This window comes from Pediculus humanus, genomic scaffold (assembly GCF_000006295.1).
Source record: "Pediculus humanus corporis 1103172107500 genomic scaffold, whole genome shotgun sequence".
Classification (NCBI taxonomy): Eukaryota; Metazoa; Arthropoda; class Insecta; order Psocodea; family Pediculidae; genus Pediculus; species Pediculus humanus.
This window is the reverse complement of record NW_002987116.1, coordinates 401,929-426,518: the sequence shown is the minus strand read 5'-3', so window position 1 is coordinate 426,518 and position 24,590 is coordinate 401,929. Positions and strand designations below refer to the sequence as shown.

The following is a 24,590-nucleotide window of genomic DNA, read 5'->3' as shown; positions in this document are numbered from 1 at the left end:
TTTTCCTTTCTTTTTCCTTTCCTTTGTTCGAAAAAAAAAAAAAAAAATTCTAATACCTGATTATTTATATCTTTGGTCTTGATGATTCTTTTATCACAAGTTACATTTGTGCCAGTTTTTTTTTTTTTTTTTTCTTCTTCTTCTTCTAATAACGACGGCTTTTATTCCTGAAATGAAAAAAAAAATAAAATAAACGATTACTTTACATTATCATTATTATTATTATTATTTTCATTTTCGAGAAAGCGAATGTTTTTTTGGTCGTTGAACTTTATACAAATCAGTGAAATTAAGAAAGTACTATTATTATTATTATTATTTAATTCTAAAAAAAAAATTCTTACGAATCATCATTACGTGACAGTGATGATAAACAACAATAATAATAATAATAATAATAATCGGAAAAAAATTACATTACGTGGGACGATGAAACTTAAATTCATTTTGGAAAACGCGTTGGAAAACTTTTACACGCACTTCAAAACCTTAGGGAGACTTCGGAAAAAAGGGAAACGGAAACTCACGAACCGCAAAATCATTCGAAAGATGTACACGTTACGAAAAATATGTGCCAAACGGTTTTACACAGTAATAAATTCAAATCAGGTATCGAGTAAGAAATAATGTCAAGGGCGAGTTTTTTTTTTTTTTTTTACAGTCCGATGAATATGCACGTAATACGCACACACGCGCGCACGCACACAATTTTAAAAGTTTCGAAAAAAAAAAAAAAAATCAACTTATTAATAATAATATTCTGTCGTCGTAAATAAAATAATAATAATAATAATAATATGATACACATGTATTAAAAAAAAAAACTTGATTTTTTTTTTTAAACATTCCATAACTGTCCTTAAATTATATTAAACGATTAAGACGACCTTCTTCACAAGTTTGGTTTTTACAAGTTTTTTTCTAGAAAAAAATAATAATAAAAAATACGAAGAGGAAGTATAAGGAGAAATCATATAGAATTTACATAGCAACATTTAAATCATTATTATTATTATTTTTAATAAAATTATTGATGAAAACGATATGCAACAATCTTTTCCCGCCATTTTTTTCCCCCCAATTCCTTTTCGATTCCCTCTCCACTTTTGTAAAAATTATTAAAAAAAAAAAAAAAATATAATATTCACAATGATAATAAATCTTAACTGGTGGTGGTAGTGGTGGCGGTGATGGTGGTGGTGGTGGTGGTGGTGATGGTGGTAATAAAGAAGATAAAACTAATTACTGCGGTAAATTTATAAATTACTTTCAAGGTAGTTAATCTCATTAGGGAGGTAATAAAGAAACTCTTAACGTTAACGCGTTTAAAATCAAAAAAAACTTCCAGAAAAAAAAAAAGTGGCAAAGACTAATTTTTAAAACCCACACTAACCTCGGATTTAAAAAAATTTTTTCACCCTCCCCTCCCCCCCCGAAAACAAAATTAATTAATTAAAGTCAAAGAAAAAGGACAAAAATCGTTGACGTTAAAAAAAAAAAAATGAAAATAAAAACATTCAACACAATTTTTAACGGTAATTAATCGCGGGGAAAAAATAAGTAGAAAAAAAATTTGTTTTTTTTTTTATTGCATATATGCCCTTAACATTTACATATACACACATATACACGCATACTCACGCATACACACGCATACTCACGCATACACACGCATAAATTCGCATACATAAATATATAACAGTAAATTACAACGTGAGTCAAACGTCCATTGTTTTTTTTGTCGTTTGTTTCTCCGCATAGCGACAAAAAGAAATTTTTTTTTTTTTTTTAAATGTCTGGAACCCACAAAAAACTTTTATTATTATTATTATTATTATTATTATTATTATTATTATTATTATTATTATTATTATTATTATTATTATTATTAATATTATTATTATTTTCTCCATGAAATGCGTGACAGTTTCCGCATGATGGTAATTTCGTTTTTATAACTATTCGGTTATATAAATATTGTGAAGAAAGTCGTTGTTGAATGAACATTTATTCCCGGATATATTGTAATCATTCTCACATTACAATAACTTTTCTCGCAATGCAAAAAAAATTGATTTTTCCCGACATCGAAAGAGAGAGAGAGAGAGAGAGAAAATTTATGGAATGGAAAAAAACATACATATCGCGCGACAAATAAGCGCATACGTGTAAAAAAAAATAAAAAAAAATTAATTATTCCTATCACCGCTCAATGTTTTCCTTAATGAAATGTACGAAGAAAAAAAACACAAATAATAATAATAATAATAATAATAATAACCCGAGACGAAACCTTGAAAATTTTTCCCCCCCCCCACATTTCCTATTACGATATCAAGTCACTCGTGATATCAATATGACTTACTAAAATGAGTTGGTTGGTCGGTCCTACCCAATCTTCAAAAAAATTTTTTTTTTTTTGTGATTAAAGGCCAGCGAAAAAGGAAAGGTTCTAATGCCACGACGACCGGGGTTGTCGTCGTGGCATTGTAAAGACCCTAATTTGTAAATTTTTATAAAAACGGTACTTTAAAAATCCCGGTTCAAAAAAAAAACCAAACACCCTTGCAAATTTACATTATCAAGGAAAACATTTAAATAATTAATTTTCCTTTTTTTTTTTTTTTTTTTTTTGTAATAAAACTTGATAGTGAAATTCACTTGGGTGGTAAAATTTAAATGTGTGTGCGTTTCCTACCCCACCCCCACCCCTTCACCCCATCTCCCTCCCTTTTTTAATCTCATTTAATGAAGAAAAAAACGGTTTCCATGATGATAATATTAATAATAATAACAATCAAGGTCGTATAATAATATCATTGATAATCGTGGTAAATGTCATTTCAATGTCCATCATATCATTATCATTACCATCATTATTATTATTATTATAATTATTATTATTATTATTATTATTATTATTACGGTTTTAACTTTGAAAGAAATCACATCGAATCATCTCAATTTAAATACGAACGAACAATAATCAAATGTTAAAAAACAGTTTTATCATTATTATTTTCCACCATTTTCTTTTTTTCCACAGCATCCGTTGTTGCGGGCAAACATGGTAAATGTTTGTTTGTTTGTTTAAACACTCGCAACTCATAAACTCATAAATAAAATGAAAAAAAAATTTTTTTTTAAATAAATAAACGCACGGCACGTTTTATTTCCTTAAAATTTGCTGCCTTAATCAAAGCAAAATAAAACAAATAAGGAATTAGCAATCATAGCAAAAACAATTTTTTAAACCGATCTCCATCAAATAAGGAAGAAAACATGGGAGAAAGTGAAAGTGAAAGAAAGGAAAGAAAGCATCATGTTCCAACAAAAAAAAAAAAAAAAAAAAAATTTTTTTTCTTGTAATGAAATTCTAATGAACTTACGAACCGCGTGTGTTGTTGTTTTTCTTTCATAATAAATTTAAAATTTCTCCATCCACCCGTGTGAATTTTTTTTTTACACAATATAGCCAAAAAAATTTTACAAAACAACTACCGCAAAAAAAAAATAAAAAATAAAAACAAACAAACAAACAAACAAACGGACAATTTAGAAAGTTACATGCAATGAATTCAACTCGGCGAATAATTTTCGTCACCGAATTCGACACATGTGGTAAATTAAAAACGTTTTATCAGTAGGAAAAACTCTTTATCAAAAAATTGAGGAAGGAAAACAAAAAAAAAAAACACTCAAATAGCAGACGAAAAACTATCAACAATAATAATAATAATAATAATACCCCGCCTACCCCGTATATCCTATACAAATTTTCTAATTTTCACATAATACGAAATATTTTAAACACATCATCATCATCATCATTGTATCATAAAATCTTACAACCTGTAAGTAATACAACAGTACAACAACAACAACAACTACAACAATAACAATAACAACAACAACAACAACAAATCTCGTAATCGATTTACTTTCCCTTTCTCGAGTTTGTTTTGCTCTTATAAAGCAAAATTCGCATCATCTTCTTTTGTGAACCCACGAATTATTACATAAAAATCAAATTTTTTATACGAAAAAAAAAAAAAAAAAAATGGAAAGTAAAACGAATGGAGCGAGAAAATTTTCTTTTTTTTCTTTTAAATTTTTTTTATTTTTAATTATCAGATATTCGACTTGTGCCAAGTATGTTAATGGTTCTAGGTTTTTTTTTTTTATATACCTTATTCATTTCTTGAATGGATAATTAATAATAATAATAATGTCGAATCAATCAAGGTCGATTTTGATTTTTTTTTATTTTTTCCTGGAGAGTTAATAATTATGCCACTACTCACGACGACTACTACTACTACTACTACTACCACTACCACTACTACTACTACTACCACTACTACCACGACTACTGCTACTATTACCACTACTACTACTACTGCTACTATTACCACTACTACTACTACTGCTACTATTACCACTACTACTACTACTACTGCTACCACTACAACAACCCGTAATTTAATTTTAACGGTCGTCAGTCAGTCAGTCATTTGATGAATATGCATTTTCATTATTTTTTTTTTTTTAAACGATTTTGTTGTTCGATGAGTGGGGGGTGGGGAGGAAAACAAACAAACAAACAAATAATTTTTTTTTCGTTAAATTCATACCGGGCACGATTCCCTGTCGTAAAAATTAAAAACTTTAAAAATAATTCAAAAACAAAAAAAAAAAAAAATTAAAAAAACATGGCTATCGTTCCGTTCTAAATCCAAAGATAAAAAAAAAAAACGAATCGACCATTAATAAATTTAACGTTTTTTGTTTTATCAATAACACATACATTCTTTCTATTTATTTAAACAAATTTTTCAAAATTTAATAAATAAATAAAAAAAACCAAAAACAAAAAAAAAAAAAAAAAAAAACCGGAAATTCGAATCGAACCCACGCACTCCAACTTCGGTCTCCGACTCCACGCTCAAAACAAATTCCTTTTATTTATTTATTTTCTAACACGCGATAAATTCGAAACTAATAAAAAAAAAAAAAATTTTCTAAAAACGTTTCGAAAAAGAAAGAGATAGAAAAGACAAGACAAGACGAGGAGAGAGAATGAATAAACCGCGAGAAAAATGGCATCAACCTAAAGAAGTTATTTATTTCGACTCTTTCCAACCATATAATTAATATAACTGAATTTTTTCTTTCTCTCTCTCTCTCTCTCTCTTTCTTTTTTATTTAACCGTTGCAGGGGGTCACCGGTATCAAAAATCCATAATAATAATAATAATAATTCTTAAACTTACTTACCGAACACTTAAATCAAAAAGAAAGAAAAAACCGCACGTACATACAAACACATTTCGGAAAATTCGAAACTAATCAAAATCTCTCCATCGTCGTCGTCTCCCTTCTCCCTTCTCCCTTCTCTCTCTCTCTCTCTCTTTCAATAATCTTTTTAGATTAAACGTTATTGCCATCATAAACTTTTCTTTTTTTTTTAATCGGCAAATACGTCACCGAATCTAATCAATAAAGTAAAAATAAATAATAATAATAATAATAATAATAATAATATCTGGTCACAATTAATTCTTTTTTTAATGTTTTAATGTTTTAGTCCAAAGGCCTCGATTGGCTCACGGGTCAACGTAACATAAGATAAATAATAACGAAACGAAACGAAATATTTTACAAAAAAAAAAAAAAAAAACTTTTGCGCGAAACGTTACGTAAAAACGTTACAACAAAAAACAGGTTTGCAAACGTTCCGTTAAAGGCACAGCATAGAAAAAAAACATTAAACCAAAATTTTTAGAGCAAAAAACAACAACAACAACAATGATAATGATTATGATTATGATGATGACGACGTCGACGAATTGCGAAAGTGTTTTTTTTTTTTTTTTACAATCAAATTGTAATCGTTTGCCAATTAATTTGACCCCTCAAGGTATTTTATTATATATCTTTCGTGAAAGTAATTAAAACGAACCGAAGAAATCTTACGTTTGCATAAATATTTTCTTTTGCGGAAAAATTTTTTTAATAAAAAAAACCGCGTAATCGTGACCGAATTAAACCTACGTAAAAAAAAATCATTTTCTCCCTCTCTCTCTCTCACTATTTGACCTCTTATTCGAACTCTTAGAAAAACATTTTTAATATAAAACAAGAAATGCAACGAATTAAAAGACACAAAAATGTGGATCTACTGAAATTCCATTAAAATCCACATGCAACTTTTATATATATAAAAATTTGGCTCATTTTTCTATTTTAAAATCTCAAACAACTTTTTTATGTTGTTAAAAATTTTTTAAAAAATATTCTACGGTCGAAAAATATACACAATTAAACCCTTACATCATCCCCCCCCCCTTTCTCTCTCTCTCTGTCTCTCTCTTTCTTTTCCCTGATTTAAAAAAAAAAAACTTTTCCCCATTTTTATAGTAACGCTAATGATGATGATGATGATGATGATGAACCTTGGTAGTCGAAATTTTTAGCAAGTCTTGGTAAAAATTCATTTCGCAAAAATTATTACAAAAAAAAGTGGGGAGGGGGAAGGGGAAACATAACGTCACGCCGCCATTATCACCGCGGCGATAAAAACAAAAAAATTATGTGAAAATATTTTAAAGTTCATTAAAAAAAATTTCGTTTGAAAATAATGAAAAGTCACAAACCTAAAAAAAACGAGACTTTAAGAAGGGGGGAGGGGGAGGGGGAGGAGAGAGAAAAAAAGTATAAATTTACGCAAACAAAACAACAAAAAAAAAACAAAAAATTTCCTGATTCCTGCAACACGAACATAAACATATATATTTTCCAGATTGAAAGAGTAAACATGGAATGTTGCACGATATCAGTAAAAAATTACAACAACAACAACAACAAACAACAAAGATTAATAATAATGTTGACGAAAGAGAGAGAGAGAGAGAGAGGATTAACAACAAGATCAAATACATTATCGAAATGGCAATAGAAGGAAAAGGAAAAGGAAGAAAAAAGTGAAAATACCAAATTTCAACACAAAAAAATTTCACTCGCAATTTTTTTTTTATTACCTCCTCGGTACCGAACCTAAAATTCACATGCAAAAAAAAAAAAAAAAACGTATATAATGGCGTGCAATGATAGTCTGCACAAGAGCAGACGACTTTTACATTCGTACACATTTAAAAAAAACATTTACAAGGCCTTCGTCCACGGTTTAAATACAAGAAAAAAACATAATAATAATAATAATGATAATGATAAAAAAAGAAACTTTCAAACGATTAATACATGAAATAAAATACAAAATTACCGCGTTCGCTAAAAAAAATTTTCCTTTTTTTTTTTGGCATTTTTGCACAGACCGGAAATATAAAAAAATGAAACTTGATTTTTTTATTTAAAAAAAAAACTTTCAAACGTGTCTTTAGTGATCATTTTTGACTTGGCTAGTTAAATCGATTGACCAATCATTATCCATAATTTTTTTTTTTTTTTTTTTTGCCATTTTTTCCGTTACTTTTAAATTCTGACTCACGTTCGTGATGATACGTGGGGTAAGAGGAAACAACCGATTTAAAAACTATAGAAAATGATTCGTAATAATAATAATAATAATAAGGATAATTTAAAACTAGATAAGAAGACGAGATGTGAGAGAACAAACAAAAGAAAATCGTTAAAAAATTCACGGTGAGGCCAAAAGGGGGCACACAACGATATTATGAATAACACTGATGGAGATTTGAAATGCACGTCGAAAAAACTCCGACAGGTACGTGTAAGGTTGACGTTTGCAAAAATTGAAAATATCGATAAATATCGTATCGTATCGTATCGTTTGACACAACTCGAAATCCACTTGGACAATTCTCAAATATACGAATAATTCGAAAACGGGGAAAAATAGTACAAAAAAAAAAAAAAATTCAAATGATACTCACGATTTATCGACAGTTCGTTAAGGAAACCACCACCATCATCATCATCATTATCATCATCATGCTGACGATAAATCACTACTCACTTCCGTCAGAAAAAAAAAGAAAAATAATTCGGATAATTCAGGTGTTTATACAAATATTCGCGCACAAACCCAAATCAAACGAATCCACCAAAAAAAAAAAAAAAAAAAAAAAAAAAGCCCACACAAACCGGTATTCTTGTGTCCCAAGTTATCTCTCACAGTACCTGACAAACTCGCGAGAATTATATTCTCCGTAATAATACCTAATACCTAGCGCACGTTAAACCTGAAAAAACCTCGAATCGCGCGATTGGACGTTGTTGCATTATTGCACAACCACTGAAACGATACCGGGGCCTCTCTATCTCTCTCTCTCCCTCTCTTCCCTCTCCCCACCTTCCCACGTCTCTCCCCATTTCACAGTCCCATATCGGTTTCTATCTATCTCTCTCTCTCTCTCTCTATAATTTTATTAAATCATTTATTTAAACGATTATAAAAAAAAAACACAAGGAGGCAAAAATTTTTTCGACATTTTTCGGTATTTATACAAATATCATCATTATTATCGATTTCAAAAAAAAAAAAAAAAAAATTTTCCACTCGATGACTGCTTGACTGTGTCTTATTGTTTAACGTTACCCTTTGATCGGAACGAAGAGAATCTCAACAAAGAAATAATATTAATAACGAAACGATCGATTGTTTTCCCTTACAAAAGCAAACGAGCAAACAAACAAACAAACAAACATAATCGCAATTAATATTCTCAAATAATAATAATAATAATAAAAATTAATAGCTTCTTCTTCTTTTAAAAAAAAAATAAACAAATTAATTTCCTGCCACGTTTTCCACGTTCACGCGACAATGATTCATTCCAAAATATCATTCTGGACAAATAAATTTTCCGTTTTCCATTAATATTAATAATAATAATAATAATAATAATAATAATAATAATAATAACGACAACAACAACAAGTACGACGATATGTATTACTTATAAATATCTTTTGTCAAATTTAAAATGTTTTTTTTGTTTGACGGATGTCCTTTCTTAGAGAAAAAAAAAAAAAAAAAAAAAAAACGTTATTAAAAATCAAATCATAGAGGAATTGATCGACGTCGTCTGCTAACTATTATTTTAAAAAAAAAAGATAAATTATTTAAATATTATTTTTTTAAGGGGTGTACAAAAAATTTTAACTACCAACAAAACATTTTAAAAAATTGCGAGTTTTGTTTTTTTTTTTTTTTTGTTTTTCTCGAAAGTATTTGACCTTGAAAAGTCTTATCGATAACGATAGTTAAAAAAATCGATACCGATCGAACCTTACGATTTAAATATAAAAACAATTAAGGTGACGACCTATTTTTTTTTTTTTTTTTTTTTTTTTGCTTTCTTTATCATCATTATCGTTTGAAAAAAGTTTTAATTGTAATTAATACTTGTCATATATAAAAACATCCTCTCCTCCCCCCTCCTATCTCTCCTTCCTTGACTTCCCACCGCTCCCTACCTACCTCCCTACCTGAAAAATTTAAACTCGAAAACGTAATTTAATACATTTTTTTTCGTGGAAGCAGATTACAAAAAAAAAAAAAATTTTTTAATTGATTACAATATCGAAATTTAAATAAATACATTTATTAAAAAAAAAAAAAAAACAAACCAACACGCGATTTCGTAAATTTATTTCATCTACCTGTCTTTCCTCTCTCTCTCTCTCCCCCCACGTCCTCCCTTTCTCCCTCCCCTTGACAAATTTCACGCGGGCTTAAATTTTAAATTGGAATCGAATATTATAAAAAAATCTTAAATGAAAGGCGTGACACGTGAATAAAATAAAAAAAGGTTGACGGGAATTAAAATGATTTTTCTCTCACTGGCCAACATATTACTAAAAAAAAAAAAAAACAGGTTAAGAGAATCGATTACTGATAAGATTACACAAATATTCTTATTTCCTTACTTCCTCCCCTCTCCTACTTTCCCTTTTCTTCCTGTGAATAATGCACGACGACAACAACAACAACAACAACAACCACAACCGCAACAACAACCTGTATATTAATTTTAATCATCAAAACGACTTCATCGACTTAATTTTACATAATTTAAATGTTGAAAATTCCACACACTCCTTTTACACGATTGAAAAACGAACGGAATAATAATAATAATAATAATAATAATAATAATAATAATAATAATAATAATAATTTTTAATATTTCATTTAATCATTCGATGATTCCAAAGACAATTAATTTGGGTTTGAATGAATTTCATCAACCCTCATTTTCGCACCACCGATTCTATACCCCTATACGTTGTAGATAGTAATGATAATAGCACGTGATAAAAAGTCGTGGCGTTAGTCATTCGTGTAGTGAAAAGTACTCGGTCGTTGTAATTTGGTCGATGCCAAAAAAAAAAAAAAAATTCAAATTCTCAAAAGAGAATCAGACACCATTTTTTTTAATTACAGGTAGTGACGTCAATTAAATGATTCGGGGAAATTTTTTTTGACCGTTTAAGATAACCGTTCCTCCTTTCTACTACTACCACTACCACCCCTATTACCATTAACTGGAAAAAATTAACCGTCAGTCATTGAATCGAAGCCATTTTTTTTTTTTAACGGAAAATACTACTTCAAACGTCGGAAAAATTTCATTTCCGGTCAATTTTTTTTTGCACGATGTTTATTTACGTACTGTGGGGGGGGGGGGGGAATTGCTTCGCACCGAAAACTTTAATTTAAATAAAAAAAAAAAAAAAAAGAAAAAGTTAGTCAAGTTTAAAGCCTAATCGAAACCCAGAGTTCCCATTTTAATCAAATTATATTTTTAATACTTTAAATGTCTCACGAAATTAAAATTATTATTATTATTATTATTATTATTACCATTACGATTATTGATTGTGACAGAAAAGTGTTTCAAAATAATTCGGCCTTTTTTTTCTTCTACTTTTTTTTTTTTTTTTTAGAATTCATTAAAAAAATAAAATAAAAAAAAAAAAAAACAGTTACAAAACTTGTTCGGTAACAAACATTGGGGGGGGAAGGGGGGACCAACCAACTTCTCATCTGGTCTTTCTCATCATCATCATCATCTCTTTCTGTTTTATGTTTTCAGAGATTACATCAGAATTATTTAGCACATTTTTTTTTTTTTTTTATTTTGATTTAGTTGCTGCTGATTTTTTTTACGATCGTACGAAACCGGAAAAAAACTAAGTCTCTCTCTTTCTCTCTCTTCCCTCTTCTCTCTTTCTCTCCTCTCTCCCTCTCTCTCTCTCTCTCTTTTACGAAAACCATCGAGATATATACATATATTTAAATATTATTCAAATACGTGTTAACTGTCACGTAATACTTAAATAATCAATCACACAACCGGTACATTTTAATCAATGTCATTTTATTGAGAGAGAGAGAGAGAGAGAGAGAGAGAGAGAGATAGAAAACGAAAAAAAAAATAAAAAATAAAATGTTTCAATCTATTAAAAGCTTTCTTTTTCTTCTTTCGGTAATAAAAATCCCTGTTAATTTTTTTTTAATCAAAATATCAAATGTAAAAAAATGATTGAAAGTTTTATATCTAAATTAAAATCGTTAAGAAAAAAAAACAGATCTACATCAAGATTTGAGTATATAATTCGAGAATGGAGAGAAAGAGAGAAAAATAGACAGATAGAGAGAGAGAGAGAGAGAGAGAGAGAGAGAGAAAATAACAGAATAATAAAATTCGTTTAAAAAACAGAAGAAAAATCTACACGTATATAATAATTATTTAAATCATTCAAAATTTTTTTTTTATTCGCGTTTCACGTTCAACATCCATCCATCTTGTTAAAAAAAAAAAAAAAATTTATGTATACATATATGTACATAAATATTTTTTTTTTTTAAGTACTCGCGAGATGAATTCGAAACGATAAAAATAATATAAAATTTTTTGTAATTATTATTATGATGATACAAAGTTCAAAGTTTTAAAAAACGTTTTTCTTTTCTTCCCCTCCCCCCTTTTTTTTTTAAAATTCTAAAGTTGGCACTTTTGTTTTGAATTCGTTGAAAACTACCATTTTAACTACGTTTAATTAATTAATAAAAAAAAAAAAAATACTGTAAATTTCCAGAAGTAATCATTATCACACACAACAAAAAAAATTATTATTATTATAATGAAGGTTAACACGTTTTGCTTAATAAATAAATAATTTTTTTTTTTTTTTCGCGAGTATGAGAGAGAGAGAGAGAGAGAGAAAACAGCAGCAACAAAAGGTCTAGGCCGAATAGAAAAAAAAAATAATAATAATAATTCATTCACATACTTTAACCTTACTAACAAATTTCACAGGTGATAATTCAATATAATATACGTAAATACCGAGTAATCACTTTTTTTATCGATAATAAAATTATTAAACTTTCTTAAAATTGTTCTTGAACTCGACACAACCAACGAATGATATGTCAATTTAATTAATTATTTAATTGATAATCGCATACGCACTAACGCACACGCACACACAAACGCACAACAATAACAATAACAAAAACAAGAATTCAATGGGAAAACAATGACGACGAAAACAAAAGAACTAATAACAATAATAATAATAAATTACCCATGATAATTCGAAACAAAGAAAAATACCTTATCGAACCACCATAAACCACCATACCGCCATTTTTTCTATTGACACGACAAAAAAAAAACGTTTATCTATAATAAATAAATAAATAAATAAATAAACAAGTACGAATTATCAATTGTTTTAAATTTAAAATTTAATTATTAACGAAATAATTAATTTACCCCCCCCCCTCGAATTTTATTATTATTATTATTTTTCAAAATAGGGGGTGTTCTTATCACATAAAATTATTATTATTATTAAAAATTAAAATTTCAATTTAAAAAAATTTTCTCTCCTTATTTAAACGAAACCTGATAACTTTAATTAAAAAAAAATTTTTTTAATGATTAAAACCGATTAAACTTGTTTAACGAGGCGTGTCGTCATGTTTATTTATTTATTTATTTATTTTTTTATTTATAGAAAAAATAAATAATTATTGTCGTTATTACTAAACTATGAATTTTTTATTAATAAATTTTTAAAATGTTAACTTACATTATTAGGCCATCGTCTCGATATTACCTAAAACAAAAATAAATAAATAAATTTATGTATGTATGTAACCAATCAAGTTTTTTTCATCAAAATTTTTATAAATAGATTTTTATTATTATTATTATTATTATTCGTTTCGATGAATAAATTATGATAATAAAAAATAAAAATAAAATTCATTTGAGGCAACCATATAAAAAAAAATTAATTTTCTACAACAAAAAGTTATTAAAAAAAATAATGATAATTATTATCATTCTCATGAGGTTGATGTCACAGACATAGAAAAGAAAAATAATAATAATAATAATAATAATAATAATAATAATAAAATTGATTTTACACAACAAATATTCAAAAAGTAATCGATAAATCAATTTTTCTTTATCGATTATGGTTATTTCTTTTATTATTATTATTATTATTATTATGACGATGATAAACAATATAAAAGAAAATTAATTTTTCATTGATAATAAAATAAATTTCACGCTCTCACAGTGTTCAGATGTCAGAGAGAGAGAGAGAGAGAGAGAGAGAGAGAGAGAGAAAGAAAAAGAGAGAAAGAGAGACAGAGAGAGAGAGAAAGAGAGAGGGGGGGAGAGAGAGAGAGGGAGAGAGAGGGAGAGAGAGAGAGAGAGAGAGGGAAAGAGAGAAAGGGAAAGAGAGAGAGGGAAAGAGAGAGAGGGAAAGAGAGAGAGAGAAAGAGAGAGAGAGAGAGAAATTGTTTAATGATTTTTTTAAACAATTAAAAAAAAGTTTGAAATATATATATAGAAGAAATCAATGGGGGGGGGCAATATATATATACAGAAGATATCAATTAGGGGGGAGCAAAGGGGGGCAAAGGGGGAAAACAAATCTGTTTTTTGACCAAGGTTAAAAACCATTTATTTCTTTTTATATTATTTTGCACCTGTGCCAAAATTAAGAAATTTTTTCAAACGTGTTTGCATATATTTGTGTGTAAAAGAATATAAATTTTAAAAGTTCACAAAAGTGTAATAAAAATCAAATCATCTAATAAAAAGAGAGAGAGAGAGAGAGAGAGAGAGAAATAATCACACACGTAAATGGTACATTTACAATTTTGGCATTGACATCACAAAAAAAAAAATTTAATTTTAAAATCTTTTTTTTTTTTTTTTTTTTCCTACTAGTTTGAATTGTTTCTTAGTTCTTCAAGGTAACGGACATCACATCATTTTATAAAACAATATATGTCATCACAAAAAAATTTTAATTTATTTATTTATTTATTTTGTATTAAAATGTTACTATCCCATCGAATATTTTATTTTCTCTCTCTCTCTCTCTAAAATATTTTTAAACTTATAATATCCTAATAAAATATTTTAAAGTGTCAGATCAATTTTTTTTTTTTAAATAAAATATAAATAATAAATATTAAATTGTTTACTTGTAATGGAATAAAAAAAAAAAAAAAAAAAAAAACCTAAATTAATAAAATAAAAGCATAGATTTTTTAAATAAATAAATAAATAAAAAGGATTTCAAACACTTTGACACGTACGAACAAAACAAATGTTTACTCATACTAGATATTACTATGATGATGATGATGATAATAATAATAAATAATTTATTAGATTTAAGAAATAATGAAAAAAATAAATAAAAATTCATAAATAATTATTTACTTAAAATAAAATTGTTTCAACTACATGAATGTGTTTGAGTTAACAATAAAAACAGTAAAATTTGTCATTGGATTCGATAAAATTTGAATCTAAAAATAAAACCAATGAAGACAGAGTTTAAACTGTCATCGAATAAATAAGCAAAATGGATGCCTCTAAAAACAAAATTTCATGTCGAATCGAAATGAATTACAATAAATATTTGTGTCTGATGATATCTTTTGTAAATTTAAAAAAACTGCTTGTGCTATTTGAAAATAATTTTACATTGAAACAGGCAAAAAAATGTTTAATTATTGAGATGTGTGATAATCGATAAACATTCATTTTAATTAAATAAAAAATTTTAAAAAAATATTATTTAAAAATTCGACAACATGTTATTAATGGTAGTTAAAACTGACTACAAATTAAAACTGTCATTTTAAAGTATTTATAAAAAAATGGTGGATGCTAAATAAGAACAAAATTAGAAATTTAAAAACATTCAATTTGAAAAAATTTGACTTTTCGAAATGTGTTAAACACATTAATGCATCTTTCGAGCAATTTTAAAAACCGTTATGAATTAACATAAGTTAATTGAAAACTATATGATTATTAAGTATGTGTATGTAACACAGAGTATCATTAACATTAAATAAATAAAATTTGATTTGCACATAAATATATATTACAACTATTGGTATAAAATTTCATTTTCATTTTTCTTAGGTTATTATTGATCGAGTACATTTAACATTCGAAACAATATAATCAACAACGACAGCAACAACAGCAAAATAATTTTCAAAAATAATTTCAAATAAATCATATGATTTTTAATAAATAATAATAATAATAATAATAATCATATTAACGTTTTTTTTTTTTTTTTTTTGTAATTTAACAATGATTAATAAAGATAGATAGTGAAAAAGAAGATAAGTAAAAAGAAACTTACTGCTTAATGTCATGAGTGTCATGAATGCATGTCAAAAAATTATTTTTTTTTTTTTAAATTTACAAATTAATAATACTCTAATAATATAAATTGACATTTTTCACAATAAGTAAATATTAATTTAACACTATTTTATATAAAACAAATTCAAACTACGCGGAATTTGCTTCTTCTTTTTTTTTTTTTTAACTTCAAATCAATATATTATCACAGACTTGCTCATAGTTAAAACGCCAACAATTTAAACAATCATTTAAAAAAAAAAAAAAACGTTCACAATTTGGAATAACTGGCACGTTTAAAAAAAATGCAAACGCTGCAAAAAGAAAAAAAATGTCTCACTTTTTTGCCTGTTCATTTTTTAATTAGGCATTAAGCAAAAAAATATTATTATTAATAATCGTAATAAAATGAATAACCCACTCGGGAAAAAATTAACCGCGGTAAATAACATTTTGCCAAATTAACAATTTAAAAATTTTTTTTTTCTAATGCCACTTTAAAAAAAAAAAAAAAAAAATTTTTTTTTACCGCTAACGCGTACGCACTTGTCCTTGATTTTAAAATAAACGGTCAATAATATTATCAAACGATGAAATTATTATTATTATCATTACATTAGAAAAAAAATGTTTTTATGTACATAAATTATTTACAATTCGATATTTAATAATTGGAAGAGGAGAGAGAGATCAATAAAAATAAAACAATTTTTTTCTTTTTTATTACAAATCGCAATACCTCTTGTATGCATTTTGAATGTATTTTATGTACAATATGTTCAATAATTATTATAATTAAATTAAAAATTAAATTTTTTTTTTAGATAAACGTTTATTATTATTATCATTATTATTATTATTATTATTATTATTATTATTATTATTCGGGAGTATTCGAACGTTTTCTCTCTCTTCTATCATCTCTATCACGATTATTATGCCTGTTTCTATCTCTATCATCCCGTTTATTATGCCTCCTGTTATCCCTATCCCAATTTCTATCTCTGTTATTTCTCCAATTTCCCCGACCTCTCCTGTCGTTTCTAAAACCCCGGTTAAAGTGTCGCATGTCTCCTCCCTCGTTCAAGTGGTCGTCGTCGTTACCGCCCGCCGAAAATCGCGGATCGAATCCCATAGGATTTTGCGGCATGGGTCCCATGGGTCCCATCATGACGGAAGGATCGGGCATTCCCGTGAGACCGGGCATCATGAATCCCGGAGCCGGTCCGAGAATTCCCATTCCCGAAGCGCCCATGGGAGTGGGTAAAAGACCTTGACCCTGCGGCCGAATCATTTCTTGATTTTCGTTACCCATTAATTGATTTCTAAGTATGTCGAAATCCGATTGAGTTTTTATATTCGACAATTGATTCCTCAACATTTCCAATTCGTGGGGCGTTTTATTCAACAATTGCTGAATTCTCGGATCGAAAACGTTTGTGCCCGCCGCGGCTGCGGACAACCCAAACTGAGCCAATAATAATAAATTTGTATTTAGTATTGCTTGATTTCCGAGGAGGGGTTCGCTTTGTTTCGGCGAAAATGGTAATTCCGTCGGGGATTTCGGCGTATCCGCTATTGCTTGTTTTCTCTGTCTCGGATCCGTTGGCAATCCGGATTTTTTGGGTTGCTCTTCCTTGGACTCGCTATCCGACGAATTAATTCTAAACAGCCTTCTCAAACGTGGATCTCTTTTCACCTGTGGATCCGTTGGATTAACTTTTATCGAACTAAAATCCGGGCGGGGAATAAGTATCGTTTCGACTTTGTAATTGATCGGAGGATGAGAATTTAAACTCGCGTCTATTTCCGTGGCCGCGGAATGAACGGGTATGGGTTTGAAAGGAAGACCGAATTTTCTCATGTCGAAATCACCGTCCGTCGATTGTCCCTCACTCTGACTTTGATTCAAGGTCCTCAAATCGACGTCACCGAACGGAACAATCGAATCTAAATTCATGACGCGTTCGTCGGAATCGTATTTCGAATGAAACCTTAAATCCGAATCTTGCGTTTCCACTTTAAAATTAGCACTATCGTAAATACTTTTACCGAGTTTTTCATCGCTGTTCCTCCTCGCGGCCGCGGCCGCCACCTTATTTTCCGAATGTATTCTAGGATCCCTCAACCTGGGATCTTTGATTTCCTTTTTCTCCGGTTCCGAATTGAAATAATTTATTTTGATCGTGTTTTCCGGTTTCGGAGGCTCGTACGTCGATGACGGAGGAACAATGGAAGGTTTTATTGTTGTTGCGTTTCCTCCTCCCCCGCCGCTTTGACTCTTTTTATTCGTCACCTGACGAATGCTCGATAATAATTCCGTGATATTAATTTTTGATAAATCGGGTCCGTTCAATGCCGGAATATCGATCTTTGGTTTTGGAAGAACGGAAGGAGGAATCGGACCCAATATCGGAGGATTACTTTCTTTCATAGATCCACTCTCTAAAACTTCCGGTTTCTGAAATGAAAAGGTCACAAAGGTCAATGACAAATTTAAAATTTTTATGGCAATTTCAACGTTCAAGAGCGAAAAAAGATTATTAAATTTTACCTTTTCGCCTTCTAATGTTTTTAATACGGTTTTCAAAGGACTTTCTTTCTTAACGACATCCTCATCGTCGGAACTGTACCAATTTTCATCGGCAGGTTCCGGTGATGGAGTTTTACCCACTTCCGCTTCGCTACCGCTACCGCCGCTTCCCATCGAATTTTTCCTTTCTCTAGATGCCGCCGCCATTTCTTTTTTCTTATCGTTATCCTCTCGTATTTTTTGATTTTGAACCTGAATTCGTAAAAATAATTCCTGTTGTTTTTTAGGCAAATGCTTCGGAACGGCAGGTTCTTCGGGTTTCTCTTCTGTAAATAAAAAAAAAAAAAAAAAAAAAAACACAAAAATTAATGAAACGTTTTTTTTTTTTTTTTTTTTTTGAATCTTAACATTCGCGGTCATCTCACCTTCTTCAGGTTCATCGTTTGTTTCAATAATTAAAGGATTTTCCAATTCGTTTTCGTCCGTTTCATCTTCTCCCTCCTGTTTTATTTCCACGCCGAATTTTTCCCCCTCGTCATACCCTCTATCATCGACAAATTCTTTCTTTTCTTTTTTGACAAAGTAATTCAAAGGTTTTTCATCGTCCGACGATAAAAATTCGTTAGGTTTTTCTATTTTCATAGGAAGCAAAAGATCCTTCTCAGAATCCGAACTTTTTCGAATTTCTTTCCTGTTGATTATTTTAAATTTGATTCCGCCAAAGGTACCATCTTCGGAGAGACGAGCTGGATTCCTGTCCGACTTGTCACTCTTATCTGAATTTTTCTTCGATAATCTTTTTTCTCTCTTGCATTTCTTCCCGCCGTCCCCCCCATTCGAACCATCTTCCTCTTCCCCTTTTCTTTTCCCCTTTCTATCTTTTCGATCGTCGTGTTTTCTCTTTTTTCTTTTCGATTCTTTTTCGTCCGATTCCCCGTCAGTTGAATCCCATTTTTTTCGCCTTTTGTGTTCTTCGTGATCGCTTTTGGTAGAATCTTTAGTGATATTGCTTTGATTTGTCGTTCCTCCTCCTCCCGGATGATGATGTGATGATGATGATGACGATGATGAACTTTCGTGATTTTGATTTTTCTCATTTCCTTCCCGTTCATCCCGTTCGGATTTTTTCACGGACGACGACTCGTCGGTTCCTTTATTTTGCATTTGTTTATTTTTATACGCTTCCAACTCTTTTGCAAAATCTATGGGGCTCCCCGTTTTACGTTCCCTTTCGCTCTCATTTGTTTCTTGGGCTTCTTCGTAGAATTTTAAAACCTCTTTGGATTTCGTTTTGGGAGATGATTTTAAATTTGGCGGAGGCGAACATGGAGGCGTAGTGCGTTCTTCGATTTTATCACCTAAAAAGGCAAAATTAGGGTAAAATATTTCACTTTCATTCGAAAAATGAATTGTAACCATTTTTGAAAATGATTTCCATTTCATTCGAAACAACAACAACACACATACCAGCATTTTGAAATTCAAGAGGAATGGACACTTGAATATCGAACAAACTCGGGATTTTCGACGTGTCCGTGGGTTTCCCCGTCGTCTTATTGTTCACCATCGTTTCCGCACAATCCCGACTCAACCTTGGAAAGTCACCCAAGATTTCCTTGGGTGCAGTTTCTAAATGCTGCGAAGAAAAAGACTATTTTGTTACTTGCAGGTACCCTTCCTTACCTTACAAATTAGACGTATATATAACAACACGTCGGTGTCAAAACAAAACAAAACAACAACATTATCATTATTTTTTTTTTAATTGACACCGACCGTGAAAACGGTTTTTTTTTAATACAAAAAAAAAAAAAAAATGCCAAAAAAAAATTACATAAAAAAAAAAAAATAAAATAATTACTCATTGATTATCTAATAAAAAAAAACAATTAATTAATTAATTAATAATATTCATGCCTGATTCACAATTTGCAAAATTATTATTATTATTATTATTTGTCTTCTTTTTAAATATATATATAAAGCCACACTACTCATCATGCAAAACATTATTCGACGACGACAAATTCAATTTGCTTTTCAAGTAATGTGTAGTCACGACAAATGGGGGCGGGGGAGTGAAACAGCAGCATTAAAATTTATATTATTATTATTATTATCATTATAGCAAAATCAAAAACTTTTTTAGCAAGTGATTAAAACCAAAATAATAATAATAATAATAATAAAAAGACGTCTAACACGTAATTATTTGACATCTAAAAAATTGTTATTATAAAACACATAACAAAATGATGCTCACACATTTGTGTTAACATGCACACACACAAAAGAAAAACTTTTTTTTTTTCTTTTTGCTGTAAATTTTTTTTTGGTCATTTTTTCTTTCTTTCTTTTCTTTTGCTTTTGCTTCGGTTAAAGCTTTTGCTTAAAACTTTTGCTTTTGGTGAAAGCTTTTGCTTTATTGATCAACGATTCAAGAAAGATCTCAAGAAAGTAAAAGCTTTCTCGATTCTCACCTTAAGTAATATATCTTTGGAAAGACTATTTAGTGGATCGTGGCTAAATTTACATTTTTTTCCAGAATAACATTTGAGACCTGTGTGGAAAAACTTGCAGGGAAATTCCTCGTGAAGGTATAAACATTTGTCACGTTTGGCACAGCAGTCCATTAGGTAAAATTTACACAATTCCATTTTTTTCGGCGGACAAACCGCGTGAGAATAAAAACATTCGCTTCCCTAAAACAAAAAATTGAAAAAATTAAAACAATTGACAGGTACAGGTAAGTGAACCTTAAAACCAATTGAAAATAATAACAAAAAAGAAAATTGATAGAAAGAAAGAAAAGATTTTTTTTTTTTTTTTTTTACTTCTTCTTCTTCTTCATTGTCAAGAGATTTATCCCCCCCCCCTTTTTTTTTCTTCTTTTTCTATTACATTCTCGTTAGAATCTTCTAGAATTTCAAGTTTTAATTAACATGGGGTTATTTTAATAAAGAACAATTAATATTAATAGAGTAAAATATTTCAACTCGAAAGAGTTTTTCTTCTTTTCCTTTTCTTTAATTATTTCATTAGGTTAACGTCTCACTTAACTGGTTCTTTTACATTTTAATGTATGCGTGTGCGCGTTGCTGCGGAAGGATAATTTTGGATTATAAATTTGCTGATGCCTGTACTTTGCATAGAATGCGTAGGCAACAACATGTTCACTCATTCAAAAACGCGAAAAAACGCGAAAAAAAAATAAAATAATAATTTCGATAAATCTCTCACAACTTTCCATTTTTTTCTCCTTGTGTGTGTGTGCGTGTGCGTGTGCGCGTGGTTTTAACAATTATTAAAACGTTTGGTATTTATAAAATAACTTTCATTTGCCCTAGATGCCAAGGTTTTTTTTATTCAAGAACCACACCTATAAAGAGAGAAAGAGAGAGAGGAAAAAAAAAAAATGGCGTACAACTTACTTTGTTGCAATTTCCTTTCATGAAATTAATGCATATCATGTCTGAATTATCCGTCGCTTTTCTACTCTTCCCTTTCCTTTTCATTTGTAACCTTTTTTTAATTTCCCTATCTTCCCTCGATATTCCCTTATTGAAACCCCTCCTATCCTTTTCCCTCCTCCTCCTTTTCCTATCATCCCTATCGTCGAAATCCGAATCGTTGTCGGAATTCTCATTTAAATGCCAATTCGGATCGAGTATGGGTTGTTTACCCGACCAAACTTCAATCTCGTCCAAATTTATCGGACTCGCTCCCCTTATGCACAGTCCTAGCATTTCGTCGTCGTCGACCTCTTCGTCTTCCGTTTTATCATCTCCCTTACCACCGCTCCCTCCCTCTCCTTTTCTCTTCTTTTCCTTCCTATTGCTTTTACCCTCGTCCGAAGACCTTTGCTTTCTCCTCTTGCAATTCGCCCTTTCATTTTCCCGACGTTTCCTCGCGTCTTTCCTTATTTTCTTCCTCTCGACATCCTCTTTCAACTTTTGCAAATCCTTTTCGAAATCGTTATCTTCTCCGCTCTGATGCGACGTTTGACCGATGCTCTTGGAAATTTGTTTTTCCGGCGAAACGACATCCGGTTTTTTCTCGACGTTTCCATCTTCTTTTTTCACGACGCCGCCGCTTGTCGTCGTCGTCGTCGTCGGTTGTTCTTCTTCGTCCGAAGCTATTTCTCCATCTTCTAAATCTTCATCCTCTTGCGAACTATCGAACACAAAAAACAATAATTTTATTAGTAAAATCAATCAATCTCTAACGATTACCGATTTCTTGTGGGGGGTGGAGGGGGGAGGTGGGAAATCGAAAAATACGTTTCATAAAAATTTTTTCACATTAACTAACACAAACGACAAATAAAAATTTGTTTCGATTCGTTTACATCATTATTTCTATTTTTATTTCTTTAAAAAAAAAAAAAAAAAAAAAAAAACAATTACGTCACGCGAATTTCATAATTAATATACTATTGATCGATAATAATAATAATTTTATTATTTCAGTTTTCGCCCCAACATCCTCCTTCCCGATTCCTCATGAACCTAACTAGACAAACATCATACGTGATGTGAAGAACCTGAAACCTTTTCCAAATCATGCAAAGACATTGCAAATACCGACCAACTATCCAACACATCTCACAATAATAACAACAAAGTGAATAAAGAGAGAGAGAGAGAGAGAGATAGAGAGAAAAGGCCCCCGATTGTGATCCCATTTTTTTTGGAAAATTAACAACAAATTACCAATTATTATTAACAAGACGTTTTTTTTTTTTAATTTTACTGTTTTTCCGTCGTTCGTACGGAGATAAATCAAACAAATAAAATTGGGGCAGAATCTCCACACAATCCATCATAATTCGATGCTTTTTTTTTATTATTTTTCTACCACATCTTCATAAACGGTTTTATTATTATTATTATTATTTCATTATTATTATTATTTTTAAATTATTATCATTTATTATTATTATTATTAGTAGTATTATTATTTTTGTAACTAACTAATCAATGTAAATAAATACTATATATATACATAGTGTGTGTTTATGCCTAAATATTATTATTATTATTATTATTATTATTTTATTATTAATTTTTTAAAGTCTTTACAATGTTGTTACAAAAAAATATTATATACATATATAGTTAAATAATAAAAATGTTTAAGTATTATTATTATTTTTTTTCTTTTTTTCTTTCTTTCCCTCTCGAAAATTATTAATTATTATTATTGTTATTATTTAAATTATTAAAAATTATTTTTCGTTTATTATTCGTGTTGTGATGCAAAAAAAATTTTTTTTTTTTTTTTTTTTTTTTTTTTTTTCATGTTTTGTGTTCTGCTTTTGTTTTTGTTTTTGTTTTCGATGAAACCCCGGAAAATTTTAAATTTTTTTTTATAGAACTATTAAAGTTCGAAATCTAATGTACAGTGAACTTGACACACACACACAGACACACAAAACCGACACAAAATCCTATTTTAATCACATTTTTCAAATAATAATAATAATAATAATAATAATAATAATAACAACAAAAGGTTTTACATTCACAGGTATCCCCTTAAAACCTTTACCAAACAAACAAAAAAAAAAAAAAAGGGAGCATTCTTAAGGTTTAACCTATGAATTATTATCCATTATGCACAGGTTCAAAAAAATTTTCGAAATTTTCTACGCCGAAACTACTAGAGATTTGTAACAATAATAATAATAATAATAATAATAATAATAATAATAATAATAATAATAATAATAATATTAATAATATTAATAATATTAATAATAATAATAATGATAAACCTAAAAATTTATTTTTAAATTAAATTTAATGACGGATGATGGGAATTCGCCCAAAAAAATCAAAAAATATATATATATATATATATAAATAAAGTTATTTAAAAATTTTTACCTTGACACATTTGATCGTTCAATAAACCGCTTTTAAATATTATTATTATTATTATTATTATTATTATTATTATCATCATTATTATTATTAAATTTTTCAATTCTTCTTTTTTCTTAACAAAATCCTCAAATCATAATAATAATAATAATAATAATATTCATACCGAAATTGAAATTGGGAAGCTTTGAGCAAAACAAAAAAATTATACATTTGCTTCCAGCAATTACAAAAAAAAAAAAAGAATTCTTGAAATATTATTATTATTATTATTATTCCGCGTTTTTTTGACACCTGGAGTAAAGAAGAAGAAAAATAGGAAGAAAAATCAATTGAAAAAATATTTTAATTAAAATTAAAAAATTTTTTTTAAAAAGTTTTTCCCTAAAACTCTGACTCTGACTATGACCTTATTATTATCCCAGATAAGGCAAATTTTTTTTTAAATGGAAATGATGATGACGTTTTATGATTTTT

At 29.0% G+C, this 24,590-nt stretch overlaps 1 protein-coding gene across 1 annotated transcript; it reads right to left on the bottom strand.

Moving 5' to 3' along the window:
• Positions 1-16,226: 16,226 nt before the first annotated feature.
• Positions 16,227-22,831, bottom strand: Phum_PHUM156690 (uncharacterized protein; the record flags this gene model as incomplete). Its single annotated transcript, XM_002424803.1, has 8 exons — positions 16,227-16,246; positions 16,596-18,156; positions 18,250-18,554; positions 18,654-19,586; positions 19,696-19,864; positions 20,709-20,930; positions 21,660-22,401; positions 22,758-22,831. The coding sequence occupies 8 exons, from the start codon at positions 22,829-22,831 to the stop codon at positions 16,227-16,229; spliced, it is 4,026 nt and encodes a 1,341-aa protein (XP_002424848.1).
• Positions 22,832-24,590: the final 1,759 nt, after the last annotated feature.